Source organism: Dendrobium catenatum, unplaced genomic scaffold (assembly GCF_001605985.2).
Source record: "Dendrobium catenatum unplaced genomic scaffold, ASM160598v2 original_scaffold_268208, whole genome shotgun sequence".
NCBI classification, from domain to species: Eukaryota; Viridiplantae; Streptophyta; class Magnoliopsida; order Asparagales; family Orchidaceae; genus Dendrobium; species Dendrobium catenatum.
Window position 1 is genome coordinate 32,110 of NW_021586606.1, and position 16,482 is coordinate 48,591.

A 16,482-nucleotide genomic window follows, 5' to 3' on the forward strand; every position below is an offset into this window, starting at 1 on the left:
ATCGCCTATCATCTTACCATCATCTTCCTCTAACACCACCATATTTAGGCTTTTAAACTATATCCATTTTACTTAAAGTGAAAAATAATACTAATAAGATGCATTTACTTTACATTCATTCAATCAACTCTAAATATTTTACATGTTTTACATTTTTTTTATACTATAAGCTACTTTACTGTGCACATTTTTTTTCAGCCAACGAAACTGTACCAAATTTTAATTTAGAAATATTTATTCTAATTAAATTTACTATATTCTGGCAGCCTAATGGAGCTCAAGAATATTTGCACATGTCCTATCTTCTGCTCTAAAGCGTTTTAAGGACTTCTATGTTCTATCCAATCATAAATGTCAGAACAATTTTTTTTTTTATGTTTGTTGGTTATTTGTTAATGCAAAAGAAAATGGGGACTTCTATCGAATCCTGCCTATTTTATGGTGCAAACCAGCAATAAAAAAAGACTGAAATTCATATCTTTATACAGAGCAACTGAGCCAGGATGGTTGGTTTCATGCCGTGCTACGTTTGCATGATACTGATCGATTATCTGCATCTAATTCATTATCAGAAGAGAGCAAATTAATTAATACATAAATAAATTATTAAACTTCAAGATGATTAAGCACAAGCATGAACTACTAATCAGTTTAATAATAGTGATGCAAGTATCAAAAACAGTCATTGATATGAGCTTAAGTTAAAAAGAGAGAGAGATTTATAAATTTAGCAATAAGAATTCTATCATTTACACATAAAACGGGTGCATTTTAATATTTACTCATGTTGTATTCAAAACTGCAAATATATATAATAACATCTAAACTCATCATTCATTGTACACGTTGCTAGTACCCTCGCCCTTTACGTGCCACTAGTCTCTTCCTCCTTCACATTCCTCCTCCTTTTATACGTCGCCAATCTTTCATCCTAATTAACATTCCGTCGATCCGACTTCTACCTATTGGCCCTCCACATGCCAGCTGCAGCGGAGAAGTGAGCCCACACTGTGCCTACACGGCTTTAGAAGCTCCACCCTCAGTGAGATCCATTGCAACACACTTCATCATGTAGGATTTTGTTGACCCTATTAATAGTGTTTTTTTTTTATGTAAGAAGTAAAATTTAGATGTTAAATGTCTAAAGGGTAAAATTTTGAGTGGTATATATATGTAAATCCCCCTACGATATAATTTTTGACTTCTCATCAGTAGGAATTAAATCAAAATGTAAGAAAATATAATTGGATCCAAGAGGTTTAATACTCTTTCTAAGCGTAACCCCATACTCAGATCATCTAAAACATGTGAAGTTGCTATCTAGCTCAGAAGGATTCAATTTTGGCAAATTTAACAAATGAAGTTGGGCAAATTTATAGGCATAAGCTGAACACATATGTGCCCAAATCCAGCATTTGCTCGAGTCTAATCTATTAGATTGGGCTCATGATCGCAAGAAAAGCTAATTATAATTAAGCAAGAATGGCATGGCATGATTGACCATGATAACTAATCTTTTCATTTAAGAGAAAAGAAGAAATAGTGTTAGGCTCATTGCGAGGGATGGACCCACCTTAAGGCTAGAGGGTCAATTGCCCCCCCCCACCCCAGAAATAGTGTTAGGCTCATTGCCAGGGGTGGACCCACCTTAATGCCAGAGGGTCAATTGCCCCCCCCCCCCCCCAAAAATTTTAAAAATATTTTGGAAATTTTTTTCTCTCCACATCCAAATTTATATAATTTTTATCAAACAGAAAATAATCGGGTTCTAAAAAAAATAGTATACTACAAGTATTAAAAGTTTTAAAAATATTATGGTATTTAGGCAATTGTCCCAACATAAATAAACATATTTTGTAGACATATTATTGTTAGGAAACGATGAACCAAAAAGAAATAGTAAAGAAAATCCAAAAATATCCTTACAAACGTCGAATCCCGCCAGGGGGCACTGTCTCCTTTGACCCCCGACATATTTGCGAAGCGTACAACGATGAACAAATATGAGTCGAGAGGTAGCTTCCTCATAACAAATTTTGATTGTAAGGATATTTATATATAAAAAAACTTTACAATTTTACTTCTAAGTTTGCCCCCTTAAAATTAAGGCTGGATCCGCCCGTGCTCATTGCCATTGATATGATTCGCAAAAATATGACAAATAATCGATTTCATATATTTAATATTCATTCACATGACGGTGTGGACGATGATGGAGCAGCTACCTCACATGCAAAGAAATCCCAATGAATAACCAATAACAACTCAGTCTAATCATAGCCTAGCTTTTAAGGCTAATTGAAACCTTTTGTATCTCAGTATTTACCTAATTTACAATTATAAAATACGAGCACTGTATGAATTGAATGAAAATCATATTCCTTATATTTTCCTTCTTTTCCGTCTGTAATTCTGTAATTCCCCATCTCATTTCAGCTTCATTATGGTATCAGAGCAGCTACTGTTATAGCAGCTGCTTAAACGGCCAGCCCTGCCTCATCCTCTCTTAAATTTTGTATGGAAAATCATAAAGCCATAGTTAATTCAGCTTTCCAATGATAACTACCCATTTTGGTAGATTTTTTTATGGATCAAATGAGTGCCCTTATCACGAATGTAGCTAAAAAAGTCCATCCAAATCCTCTGTGCTATTGAAGTTAATCATGCAATGAAAGGAAAAAAAATGGAAATAAACCCCAGGATTTAATGTAGAAAATTCGAAATCTAGAAAAAATCATGGAGTCACACAACGCCAAGAAACTCACAATGAAATTTGGGAGAAATTGTACAGATCTCTCTATTCTATCTTTCTTCACTTCATACACATGTTATACTCTCAGAACAGACAAAAGAGACACTTTTAAATGCACCAAAAGATGCAACCCTTCAAGTGAAACGAGAAAAAAAGGAAGAAAACTATTCAGCCCCACTCGCAGCATCGCAACGCTTCAATCTCTATCTCTAAGTCCAACCTGTAGCATTATGGCGTTGCAGTCTATAGCACTGTGACAACGGGGTTTGGAGCACTGAAGTGCTCCGCTCTCCAGCCGAAGCTGGAGCACTACAACATACAATGTTGTCACACTTGTATGAAAAAAAAAAAAATTAGCGCTGACCTTGCAACCCCCGACAAGCTCAACTGACAGTATTTAGATTTGAGACAACAATACAACCCAATTCATTAACACAACCATATTCCACACAAAACTAATAATAAGGGATGGACCTAAAATATTTTTTGAAAGGGAGTATTATGAAAAAAATAGCATAATTATCCTTATAAAATACTTCTTAAAAAATTCTCATGATTAATGCATACTTGAATTAAGTTTAACACTATAAAACTCACAATTCTATCAAACACTATAATATAAATATCTAACATAAGCTAAATATAACTTAGAAAAATAGTAATCCAGATTTCGTTATAATTAACTACAACTACTAGTGAGGGTAACAACTAATCTAGTTAATAAGGGCTTTCCAAGTTTCCAAGATCCAGATTCAATCCTCACCTGCACCATAATAAGCTACAATCATAAGCAATTTTCGGCTGTGAAAAAATACTTCAAATACTCGAGAGGAAAAATAAGAGATTTGATGACACACTTTGGACAAATTTTTTAGAAAAGACATCAACTTTTTTGGATTTGTAGCAGAAAAAAAAGAAAAAAAGAAAAGGATACTGCAACGTGAATAAACAAAAAAAAGATATGAGAAAAAAAGTAGATGATGTCAGTGAACAAACCACATAACATTGCTGTTAAGTTGTAGAAGACTTGAGAGTTCTTTTCATAAACATTGATGCCAGAGCATCAAAGATAGCTCTCTCTATATTGCCTTTCTAAATTTTGAATTTTGTCATATCTTTGAGTCTAAAGCATAAAATAAAGAGTAATGTAGGGTGACCAATATCCCGTGAAACCCATTTGACCCAATAAGAACACATGCCTCAATGCTTTCATAATGGATCCTGTATGATTTTTTTTTTGGAACAGGGTATCCAACCGTTGCCACCTTCCAAAGGGCGTTTGGTGGCATGACTAATCGTCGGCTGACTTAGAAGTGGCACCCACCCCAGAAACTTTCTAGCCCGCATTTGATTGGGTCCCACTTAAGAGGTGTTGCCACTCGAGAGAAATCGAGCACGGGTTGGGAGGTTCCCAACCGTACTCGCCCACCAACCAAACTAAGCAACGGTGGTTGATGCTGTATGCTTTTGTGAATAAAGGACATAGCGTGGAAGTTGAATTAAATCAATGATTTAAGTAGTTGTTATTATAATTGTCTCAGGTACTTAATAACTTTCAAAAGAACAACTCAGATCTGGTAGACTCAAGTAACAAAGACTCAGATAATAATGATCGATCTCAATTAAAACTACTATAAATCTAAAGGACTAAACCAAACTCAACAAAGCAACCTAAGAAGAACATTCACCCAGGAGACTGCTAGCGTGGCCAAAGAACTCTATGCATTATTTCTCCTAGCTCAACTCACCTTCATCAACTCACCCAAGAACAGACAGAATAAGGAATCATCCCAAAATAAAAAGTTGTGCCCTATGAGAATAATTCTCATCCATCATATAAAAACACGTGTATAGGGTTGTTATTTATACTGGGTCTCTTTTCTTATTTTGCTTTTTTGTAGCCTATTTTATATAGGGGTGTCACGGGTCGGGTTTGGGTCGAACTCGAAACTGACCCGACACTATTCAGGTCAACCCGAACCCGAATCGTTTTTAAAAACGGGTCAGTTTTCCTAACCCGAACCCGAACCGCTTCGGATCCGGGTCAACCCAACACGACCCGAATGACCCGTTTCCAATAAAAAATTGCTAGTTTTTTGGTCAAAAACGGGTCTATCTCCTCTTTTTCGGGTCAAAAACGGGTCTAACCCTTCTTTTTTGGGTAAAAAACGGGTCAATCTCGGGTTGCCGGGTCAAAGGGTTAACCCGATCCCGACCTGAATTTTGAAACGGGTCGAAATGTTGAACCCAAACCCGACCCGTTTTGGGTTCAGGTTAAACGGGTCGAAATGTTGAACCCGAACCCAACCCGTTTCGGGTTCGGGTTGACCCTAACCCGAAATTTTCGGGTCGGGTTTGAGTCGGGTTTTCGGGTCGTGTCAAATATTGACACCCCTAATTCTATAGCTTTCATATCCTCATAAATAAGAAGAGAAATAGAACTATTTTGAATATTTTGAAATATATTTGAAGCTTTATTGAGCTAGTAGAGCATTTTTCCTCTGACGAACAAATTGAAATCCAACAAATAATAATAATAAAAAAATTAAGGCTGTAACTATTTCCTTTTCCCTCATGTTCTTATATTAACACGGGCAAGATCCCAACAATTGATATACCCCTAATAATATATTCTCACATGACATCCACATCAAATAAAATAATTTCTTCTTAATAAATACAAAGATCCAGAAGAAAGCAAGAAAGAAAAAAAATATTTAGCCCACACAGATTTATAAGAAATATTGCATTCTATTAAAATATTTAATTTTGTTAGTTAAATTTGGAGAGGAATATCCTGAGCTAAAATCTCAACCAAAGTTTGTGAGGTGCACGTGATTTCGATTTGTTTTAAAGCTAATAATGGCTTATAATTGATTCAAACCGAACTAACAACTACACTAAACCAAACACCAATGGATGCAATATTGCAAATCAAAGAGAAACAGATCGATTTGATTTAATATTTTTATCTGGCATTGCAAGAATGCCCTGATAATCATTGAGATTTTTCAACAATCGGGGCAATAATAATGTAATAGTTATTCTTTTGTTTTGCGCAACCGAATGGGCCTAAAAAACATCCTTATATGCACTCTTACATCCTTTTTCTAGCCCCAATAAGTTTTTTTTTTTTTTTAATGTTTTGGTGCCCTTTGTGGCAAACTGTTAGACCAGTCCAGCCGGTCTGACGGGACCGGCTTATGCGAATATTGACGGATATTTCTGCCTCCTGTACACACTGAATGCATGCCCGAGCGTGTGTGAGCAGTTTATGAAGGATTTTTGAGGGAGTAAGGAGGGAAATTTGAATGTAGTGATTGTTTAGGGATTTCCTTTTGATTTGTATGCATTAAATAGTTTGTTTTCCTAGGGTTAAGACTTTTGAATTTGGTTAAATTTTGAGATCTTATAGGTTTTCTTTGGGCTCTAGCGGTGTCTAGAGATTTGAGAGAGATCGATCCTCGTCTCTAATAGATGATCAATTGAATCTTGTTATTTTCTTACAATAAAATTACAGTTTTTCACTGATTTTTCAAATAGAATCGTAGAGATTTCTCGTAGTTTTTGCTCTCTTGATGGGATTTACTTGAAATCTTCAAGTGTTTCCTATCACAAACTCCACACTGTAATCTCATTTCAATCAAGACAAATGTATTCTAATTGGATTAATTGCAAGACAACTCTTTTTATTTTACAAAGTTTGTTTAGTTATTATTTTGATGCTCTGATGCTCTGATGCTCAATACTAACTACAACCGAATGCATCTGTTTGCTTTTTTACACTGAATGTAGGATCATGATTGATACATCATTATCAAAATTTCATAACCGGGCACAAATCTCGGGATAAAATCAAGTTGGAAAATTCCAAAATTAAAATTGGGACCATCCGAGCTCTGATTTCAACAAACTTATAGTCAAATTGAATGCATCGGAAAAATGAACCCAACGACATCAAATTTGACTCAATCCGAGCACCAATGGATCCATATCAAGGACCCAACACTACATGAAATTTAGGCATTACTGACGGTATTGTAAAAAACCGGTGGCTTTTCGACGGTACAAAAATCGCCGGTATAAACCGCATTGAAAACAATTTTCAGCGGCCTATTTTTGGTGGTTTAGTCACCGGCAGCTTTCCAGCGGCAGGGATGGCCGGTAATTTCCGGCGGTTGTAACGTCGGTGAACGCCAGTTAGTTACCGATGGCGTACCAGTTGTCAAAACAGTCGGTAAAACCGGCGGCCAAACCGCTGGCGCATCGCTTGTGACAGGTGACAAAACAGTCCAACCGTACAACCCATCATGCATCTTAAATTTTTTATTCCTTTCATCCATGAGAAGAATTTGGATTTGATTTTATCCAATATTTAAGTAAATTTAGAAAATATAGAGGATCAGTGCAATTGATCTATTAAGTCTTCTATATGTGGAATGAGAAGTATGAGCAAGAAGAAAATAGATGAAGTCAAAAATAAAAGTTTTAGAATGAGAATGAATGAGCAAGCTAGCTTCCAGTCAGTATCACATGATTTAAACCCTAGATTTAAATAAAAATTGGGTTGCATTTGAGTCACCTTCAGTCGGAGGGAGCTTGTCGTCGCCGAATTCCTGCGAGGTACTCAGAGGCGCGAGAAGGGGGCGAGCGTCTGAAGCTGCGAGAGAGAAGTGCGAGGAAGTGAGGAGGAAGGCTCGGGATGGGTTAATTTAGGGCTTTTTTCGGCGGTTTAGACCACTGGAAATTAATTACTTAATACCGACTGTCCTAGCCGCCGGTATTAAATTAAACCGGCGCCACACCCCGCGGTTATTAAACCGCTGCTAATTCCGGTCGCTGTTTATTAAAGATCGCCACTGAAATCGTTGGTATTACCGATAGTTGTTTATTAAGCACCGCCGGCGAAATTGTCGGTATTACCGGCGGCAACAGGACCGCCGGTCGTAGCAGCCAGTAATAGCTGACTTTTCTGTAGGTGAAGCGATGTTGGAAGGTTTAAACCACAATTTGGATTACTAAACAATTTCTAAACGTGACATGCTTATAGTAGAATCGAGCGGCTCGACGAGATGAATCCAATGAGCCCAAGATCATGGAATTCCAACATCATTAAGACCTTCAAATGCATAATGAATGATCCACGATCAAGGGATTCAACATCGACCGTACATCAAAACCACTCATTTACCCTTGACCTTCCTCTTATTTACGAGCCACGCCATTCTAAGAAATCTAAAATTAGATCCCTCTTCCTCTTGAAAAAGGACCCCTAAGCCTAAGAGAAAAGAGAGAGATTGGAGATGGCTCTTGCCTCCTCGACCACCGCCTAGAGTTCCACCAGACCACCACCTGAGACCCAGAGTTCTCTCAGACCACCACATGAGGCCTTGAGCTCCGCCGGACCAAAACCTGAGGCCTGAACTTCTGCCTGACCAGCACATAACGCCCGGAGTTTTGCCAAACCATCTCCAGGCTACCAACTGACGTCCGAATTTTCATGTAACGTCGGACTTTATCCAGTCCACCTAGTGACGTTGGACTTTCATCCTTAATTTTCACTTAGATTTCAACCATACAGTTGACATTTGTAATATGATGGCCCTCAGGGATGAATCAACCCACTGTAATCTACCCAAACACTAGTAGAATCATTTCAGCTGGGCAAGACCCCCGTGATTTTTCTCCTTTCCAAGGCTTTCCACGTAAAAAAACTTATATTTTCTGTATGTGAGCTGGATATCCGTACAACCCTAAAACGTAATATTATAACTCTATCGCCGCGTATATTCTAGCCCGCAGCAATGATAAACAATATATTTTCAACCCCTTCTTAAATAAACTTCACGAAAAGATGTGATGTCTAAAATAGTGCATTAATTTCACAAGAATGACAAATTTTTGTTCATTTAGGTAGTTCATCACAATGACATATCAATATTATGGTCTTCTAAATTAAATTTCAATTCACTCTGATTCAATCTTACTTTTAAAGTCACTACACCTGCTTCCATGCTGATGCACTGTTTAGAAAACAAAATCTGTTGGATACAGCACAGAGTATCCGACAGTTCCTGGAACTAACAGCCAGCAGAAGTTACTCTAAAACCAGTGATCTTTCAAATCGTTATTAGAGGCTTTCAGATCATTAGATACAAATAGACCAAGCAACTAAAACATCAAAGGGAAGCCAAATTCACGCTTTACTTCATTTGGATAATTAAAAGGGATTGAAGGAAGAAGGAGAAGACGAACTGACCATCTTTCCGTGACGAAGAGGAAGCCACGTACAAGAGCGATCGAAAGGAGCAAAGGAGGTGCCTTGAAGAAGAAAAATATTAGAGATTACAGCTCAAAGGCGACTTTTAAAAACTGGCCTCTTTTTGATTATTTTGTGAGGATGCCGAACACAATTTATCATTCAGAGATCAATCAGAATGCTTCACGTCAGCAATATAGAGCACGGTACCGAACGGAGATGACGTGGCCCATTCTGATTGCTATCTGGATAGCATTCAACGTCCGCAGAGAATTATTTGCCTACTAACTTGTGCTTATTTCAGTAGGTGGAATTAAAATTTCTTTTACCCCAATTCTGCAAACAAAAAGGGAAAAAATGGATAATAATTGATCATGAGCGATGAATTTTAATTTATTAAATTTATTTTGAGATGAATATTACAATACAAATTTAATTAAATATTTGTATTATATATTCATTTTAAAATAAATTTAATAATTTTAAAACCTACCCTTATAATACCATTAGTCCTTACGCAACTTTTTCTTCAAACAGAAAGACGGAGGTAAAAATACGCTCCTCCATCTCCCCAGCGACGAACTCACTCATCGTCATCAAACTTCCACAGTTTTTCCCCTTCCGAAACCTCCAGCACTGATTCTTCCGTCTCCGGCGAACTCATCCTCGGCGGGCTCACCAGCATGCCTTCCGCCATATTCGCCAACAGCAACGGCATCTCAAATAGTTCCTCCTCGTCCACAAACTCACCTCCTTCCGCCTCCCTCTTCATCTCCAGTAACGGCTCCGATCCACCTGCGCCGCTTCCACCAGCTCCTCCAGCATCAAGCCTCGCCTTCAACTCCGCCGCCGCTGCCGCCGCCGCAACCCTTATATCCGCTGCCGAACTCGACGCGGGAGCCGGCCGTGACTTGGCTGCTTCGGGGAAATTAAGCACCGCATCGGCCCCGCGTAGCGCGAGCGCCGCCACATCGTAAGCCACCGCGGCCATCTCTGGTGTTGGGTAGGTTCCAAGCCATATGCGGTTAGCCTTGCGCGGCTCCCGAATTTCGGAAACCCACTTACCGCTCCGCGAACGGATGCCACGGTAGCCCGCCGGCCGGTCTGAGCCCGGCGATGGAGCGGGCGGGTCCACGTCGTCGGGCTTTTGATTGGGGTCGGCCATGGAATTCTGATAAAAGCCGAGGGGAGGGAGATGGAAATATAAGCAGTGGCTGGCGAGCCGTGAGCGTGGAGACTGCGCGGCGAGGGCGCGGCCGCGGGACAGAAAGCGCGGGGATTAGCTGGCCCCTGCTTTGCTCTTCTATTTTTTTATTAGCGGGAGCCACTGCCTTCAAATCAATTTCCCATAAGAGTAATCGACTCATCAGCAACGCAGCGAATTTTTGCATTAAGAAGAAAGGTCGAGTGGGATCAATTAATAATTTGATATTTTTGCATTGAAACCAACCTTTAAAAGACTGCTAAGTCGTAAAATAATTCAGTAGTGCACGTATTGTATAAAGATTTTTTAAGTAGTTCGTAACATGCAGGCACGACTATCTTCGCGGCTGCTACTAAAATTTGGAGTCGTTAAGCTTGATTTGACACACATGTGATTTATAAAGTTCAATCAATTTTTTTTAAAAAATTTAAAAGTCAAAGTTTTTTGACTTATAGGGATTTATGACTATTAATAAAAAAAATTATAGAAAATTAAATAGAAATAGGGGTATGCTTTGAGTTGTTACTAAAGTTTCAAATCTAGTTATATAGCAGCTGTATTTGGGAATTTTTATTAGGTCCGGACATCTGACGTAGATCTACATCCGGACGTCAATAAAATGTCGCCACGTGCTCTTACTCTTTATCGCGCGGCCCGATGACCTGACCTGGACGGAACACGATATTGCTTGTATTAGTTGATTTGTACATACCAGTGTATTGCTAGGTTTTGCTCGGTAACAAGAAATACCATTATGTTAAGACCAATACCTAGCAATACCCCGTTTTTGCTAGGTATTGCTCGGTATTGATCTTGACAGAGTGATATTTCTTGTTATTGCCAAGCAATACATAGCAATACCGAGTAATACCTAGCGATACCGAGCAATACATAGCAATACACGAACATAACAATATCGGGTTTCCGTTCCAGATAGGGTCGTCGGGCTGCGCGGTAAAGAGTAAGAGCACGTGGCGAAATTTTATTGGCGTCCGGATGTAGAGGTACATCAGGTGTCCGGACCTAATAAAAATTCCTGTATTTGAAGGTGCGGATTTAAGCAGAAAGAAAAATAAATGGAAAGGTATATTTCTTATTTTAAAAATTTTAAATTTATTTAAATTAATTTATAAATATTTCACAAATAGTTTAAAAAAAATTCCTATTATTTTAAAAAGAAAAGAGGTTTAAGAATAATGGTAGGATACTGCTAAACCTTAACGATTCCTCGTTTAGAGTAACATTAACATTTGAATTCTGACTTCGTTATAACAATTCCACAAAATCAAAAGTCACCGATACATATGATGAAGTTAAAGATTGATTAGTATGTTGGGGGCTACTAAAGAAAAGACTTTAGCAACAATTTTAAAAGAGATTAGTGATAATTTTATGAGTTGTTTGGTTTGACAAAGAGAAATGCAAATATAAAGTAAAAGTAGTTAACTTCATTTAAAATATTTTTTTTGAGTTGTTTGGTTGAGTAAATTATAAAAGCATAATTTTATTCTTCTTTTTATTGAAGTAGACGAATACAAAGTAAAATATAAGTGTATTTAGAATAATAGTTGATTGGAGGTGGTTGATGATGAGAGCGGCGACATTAGTGGCGGGAGATGATAGGCAGTGTAACGTCCCATAATCAAATTTAAAAAAATTATTTATTTTATCTTTTTAATTAATCAATCAAAACAGAAAAAAAAGCGTTTACCTGCGGTTATATGACCACTCGAATTGCCGGTGGTTAAACCAGCTGCCTGATCACCGGTCAGTATTAACCGGCAGTTTATCCGGTGGTGTTTAATAATACACCGCCAGAATTATCGGTGGTATAATAACCCCCCAGGTATGCCGCCGATTTTCTAATTTCGTGGCGCCTTTACCGGGGGCCAAGCCACCAGTGTTAAGTAATTTTTTTTTCCCGGCGGTCAAAACCATCAGAAATCGACCTAATATTTGCCAAACCGAACCTTCCTCCTCATTTGTTTGCATATCCTTTTCTCTAGACACTAGCGCTCGCGATCACACCTCTGACTGCCTCTGCTGGAATTCGACCGCCGACACCCTAATTCCGGCCGACAATCTTGCCCTCGCTCCAGCCGCCGATTATATGCATTGTTTATTGCAGAACATATGCATTTCTCTTTGTTTAAACACTTGGCTCTGCTTATTATGGATTTTGATTTGTTGATTGTGTTTTGCTATTGAATGTTATATATGTTGATTTTGGACGTCATTTGTGAGTTGATTATAGTGGTATGTTGATCTTATGTGTTATATATGTTTTGAATTATGTGTAGGTATTATGAAAATTGGAGTAAATAGAAGGAGGCTGTCAATTGTTTTTAAAAATGTTACAGGTTTTCGGCGGCTAACCAATGGTCTGACCGCCGGAAACTTCAATACCATACCCTTATTTTAACCATCGGGATTTTAATATAGCCACCGTTAAATACCGGCGGTTAACTAGCGACTTGACCGCAGGTAAAACTGGCATTTTAGATAGCCAGTAAGCCGCTAGTAATTAATCGGAGGTCACCAGTGCTATGAACACCGAAAATTACCGGTTGTTTATGCCGCCGAAAAACCGCCATTAAAATTAACCTCCAGAAATTAACCGCCGCAATTCATTTCCTACGCGCTTTATACCGACTGTTTATAAACAGCCGGTAGTTTGCAAAACTGCCAGAAAATTAATGCTAACCGTCAGTAATTGATAATTTTCTAGCAGTGAAGCATAGCTTCTATAAATTATTACAATAATAAATCTATATAAGTAAAAACAACTAACAATTATACATGTCAAAATATTACATAATATTCATTCTCCCAAAATCAATATATAATAGCTAGGAGACCAATACAATCATTAATCTATTAGAAACTCCTAACTACAAAAAAATAAAGAAAAATATAAATAAAATTAAAAGAAAATCTGAGGATGTCTGTCATTCTTACTCTAAGTGGTATTTACATCTTTCTTGACATAAAATCATTAAAATTAATAAAACGAGCTAAAAAGCTCAGTAGTAATAAAAAACTCGCGAAAGCTTTCAATGCAATAACTAAAAAATTAATATTAAATGCTCAGTCTAATATAATAAATAGCAGTCAATATAGTTAATTATCAAATATTATCAATTAAATTAAAAATGATCAATAATAAAAGAAAAAATTATTACAATGACTTTAAAAAGTAATAATTGGTAGAAAATTCAATAAATCAATAAAATAATGATGCATAAATTATTTATAAATTATTTTAAAAATTATATCTTATATATTCTTATACATAATTTATTTATGTATTATCACTTCATCTAATACTGTTAATCATATTAATATATCTATCAATATAATCAATGCTTTTAATGTATGTATGCATCAACATATGACTTAGCAAGGCAGGATAGGGGTGTAAGTGAGTCGAGCCAGCTTGAGCTTGACTCGTATATGGGCTCGCGAGCCGAGCTTCGAACCTCAAGAGTCGAACTCGAGCTCGAGTACCAGGTCACTTGTATATAGAAAACCCACTAGTGGATCCTTTCATACTAGAATGCTCGTGTTTTCCTCTTTTGCTAGGGTTCCACGTAAAATTCTAGTGTTATTTTTTACTTCGTTTGGGCTGGATTCGTACAACATTGAGACAAAAAATATAACTTCTATCACCGTGTATATAATTCAGCTCGCAACAATAAGGAATTAGATTTGCATAAATAGGGTTGTTGAAACTGATAGGGTCATTTATGATTGTATTTTATGGTGTAAATGAAATTAGAGGATGTATAAATATAGGATTACAAAATGGTTGTTTTGTTGGTATTTTTTCAAGTTTTTAAATTTGTTTTGCGACCAATATCATTAAAAAGAATGGCCGATCCGATCGATTTTAAAATTGCATTATGTTTTATAGAAGCAGGATTTAAGCTGCTAAGGAGATGTGTTTTAGCTGCATTATGAGTGGAGTGTTAAAATAAATTATAGGGTTATAAAATCTGCGTTTGGATAGACCTGTCAATTCGGTACGGGTCGGGTTCGTCAAACCCGAAATTGACTCCGTATTATTGTTCGGGTCGACCCGACCCGTTTTTAAAGGGTCGATTTTCTGGACCCGAACCCGACCGCTTCGGGTTCGGGTCAACCCGACCCGACCGCTAAAGCCTGACGTGACGCAGAACCGCTGCGAGTTGACTGACGCCGCTGCCGGAAGCCCAAACGTGACGCAGGAGAAAGTCAGAACTTTGCCGCGTGAGCTGCGCGGCACGGGCGGCCCATCGGGTCACACACGGCAGTGCCACATCTGTTGAGTTATCCCTTGAGTCGTGAAGACGATGGACTCGCAGGCTCGGAGACCCATCCGGTGAAAGCGAGGAGGAATGCGGCGCTAGCGCACTGGGCAAGCACGCGGACGACAAACTCGCACACGACACGCGACCACGCGTACAGCGGGATGCTAGAAGCGGATGCGAGCAGGCAGCGGGTACATAGAGGCAAGGACGAGACAGGGGCCAGCGAGGCAGAACCAAATAGAGAAACAAAAGAAAGCAGCGGAAAGAAACAAATATAAAACTTTTAAAATCTACAAAATCGAGAGTTTCTGTGACCCAGGAAACCGCATTCGGGTCACACCCGAACCCAGACCCGTTTTGCCAAAACGGTCGGATTATCACGACACAGAACCAACCGACCGATTCGAGTTCGGGTCAACCCCAACACGGAACCATTCCAGAATGTCGGTATCGGTATTACGGGGCTTTTCGCGAATCGGGATCAAATATCTCTGACAGGAGTAACTACGATCCTTGGTTATGACAATACTATTCAAATGTAATGGAATTAATATATGCAATGCAAAACACTCATATGTCGTATTATTCATGACATATCTCTGAAATAGAAACTCATTTATAGTCGAGTAAATTTCCAAGAAATACTTACCAGCTTCGGTAGAGTATGAAAGGATACTGGCCACGCCATCTTATTCGTATTTATCGACGCATAACTAGTACCGTAAAAATCGACCAACACACAGCCCTTTTTAAAAATGATTACTCATTTAATATGAATGAACAATTACTAAATCTTTAGCTATCTTGTCGAAGAGAGGAGGAAGGAAAAGGAGAAGGTAACTATTCGGAGATATTTACCTATAATAATTTGCTCATTATCTATATTTTTGTATTAATACACGCTACATACAAATCATGATGCTTTAAGATGCATTATAAATCATCAAAACAAGCCAACTTATGTAAACCTATAAAAATATAGCTATAATATATAAAATTAAACAAGCCCTATATAATTTACATATATATATAACATATATTACATAATATATAATAATATCTATATATAATTATACGATAGCACAAATATCTACCATATTATAGTTATATATTATATATATATATTATTATATATATATATAATATATATATTTGACAATGAACTATTAATTATTTCCATTGCATTTATTGTGGCATTGCATGTAGCAATAAAGACAAGTTGTTAACACTAAAAATGCGTTGATTGTTTAAAATCGATAATACCTCCGCACGTAAAAAGGAGTGGTCCGACATGCATAACCTTTAAAAAGATTGGTTTATGTATTATCCAGTGTAGCCTGTGGATAATGCATCACCGATTAAAGTTCTCATGGAAGAGAGTGCAACTATTTTATTGAGTTAATGAAAATCACATTAATGATATTTGCCTTAACTCTGATTAATGTATAATTGATTAATTTTGAAAAGTTGATTATAAAATCTTTAAGCATTAGTAATTGTGAGTCCAGTTGAAGATATCCGTCTATAGATAAAGAGATTGGCAAACACCACCCATTAAAGCAAAATGTCCTGCCTTAGGGGGAGTAAACGAGTCGGTTTAGGCCTATCGAGCTCGCTCGTTAGTTGGAAAGCGAGGGAGGGGGAACAAACTGGGGGCAAAGAGTAGCTCGAACTCGAGCTCGTCTCACTGTAAAACAGCTCGAGCGGCACTTGAGATGTGCCGGGAATTTTAAATTTTAGGCAGGATTATTTAAAATTAGCGGAATTTTTTAAAAATTAACGACGAGAGTATTTTTTCAAAATTTAGTAAATTAAAAAAAAATGTGAACGTTTAAACTTAAATAACTTAGGTGAATTTTAGTAATTTTCTTTAATATTTAAAGTTAATAAATAAAATAAATTATTTTAAAAAAATTTAAATTTATCCAGAACCGGCCTGCGAAGCTCACGAGCCAAGCCGGCTCAAGCTCGTATTGAG

At 37.5% G+C, this 16,482-nt stretch overlaps 1 protein-coding gene across 1 annotated transcript; it reads right to left on the reverse strand.

Annotated features, from left to right (window-relative positions):
• Positions 1–9,509: 9,509 nt before the first annotated feature.
• LOC110098547 (ethylene-responsive transcription factor ERF026-like) lies at positions 9,510–10,418 on the reverse strand. The gene has a single exon (XM_020825410.2). The coding sequence runs from the start codon at positions 10,174–10,176 to the stop codon at positions 9,595–9,597; it is 582 nt and encodes a 193-aa protein (XP_020681069.2). The 5' UTR covers positions 10,177–10,418; the 3' UTR covers positions 9,510–9,594.
• Between the last annotated feature and the right edge of the window lie 6,064 nt (positions 10,419–16,482).

What these genes read in the sequence shown, in the direction of transcription:
- LOC110098547 (XM_020825410.2), bottom strand. Translation starts at nt 10,176, where the DNA reads ATGGCCGACCCCAATCAAAAGCCCGACGACGTGGACCCGCCCGCTCCA.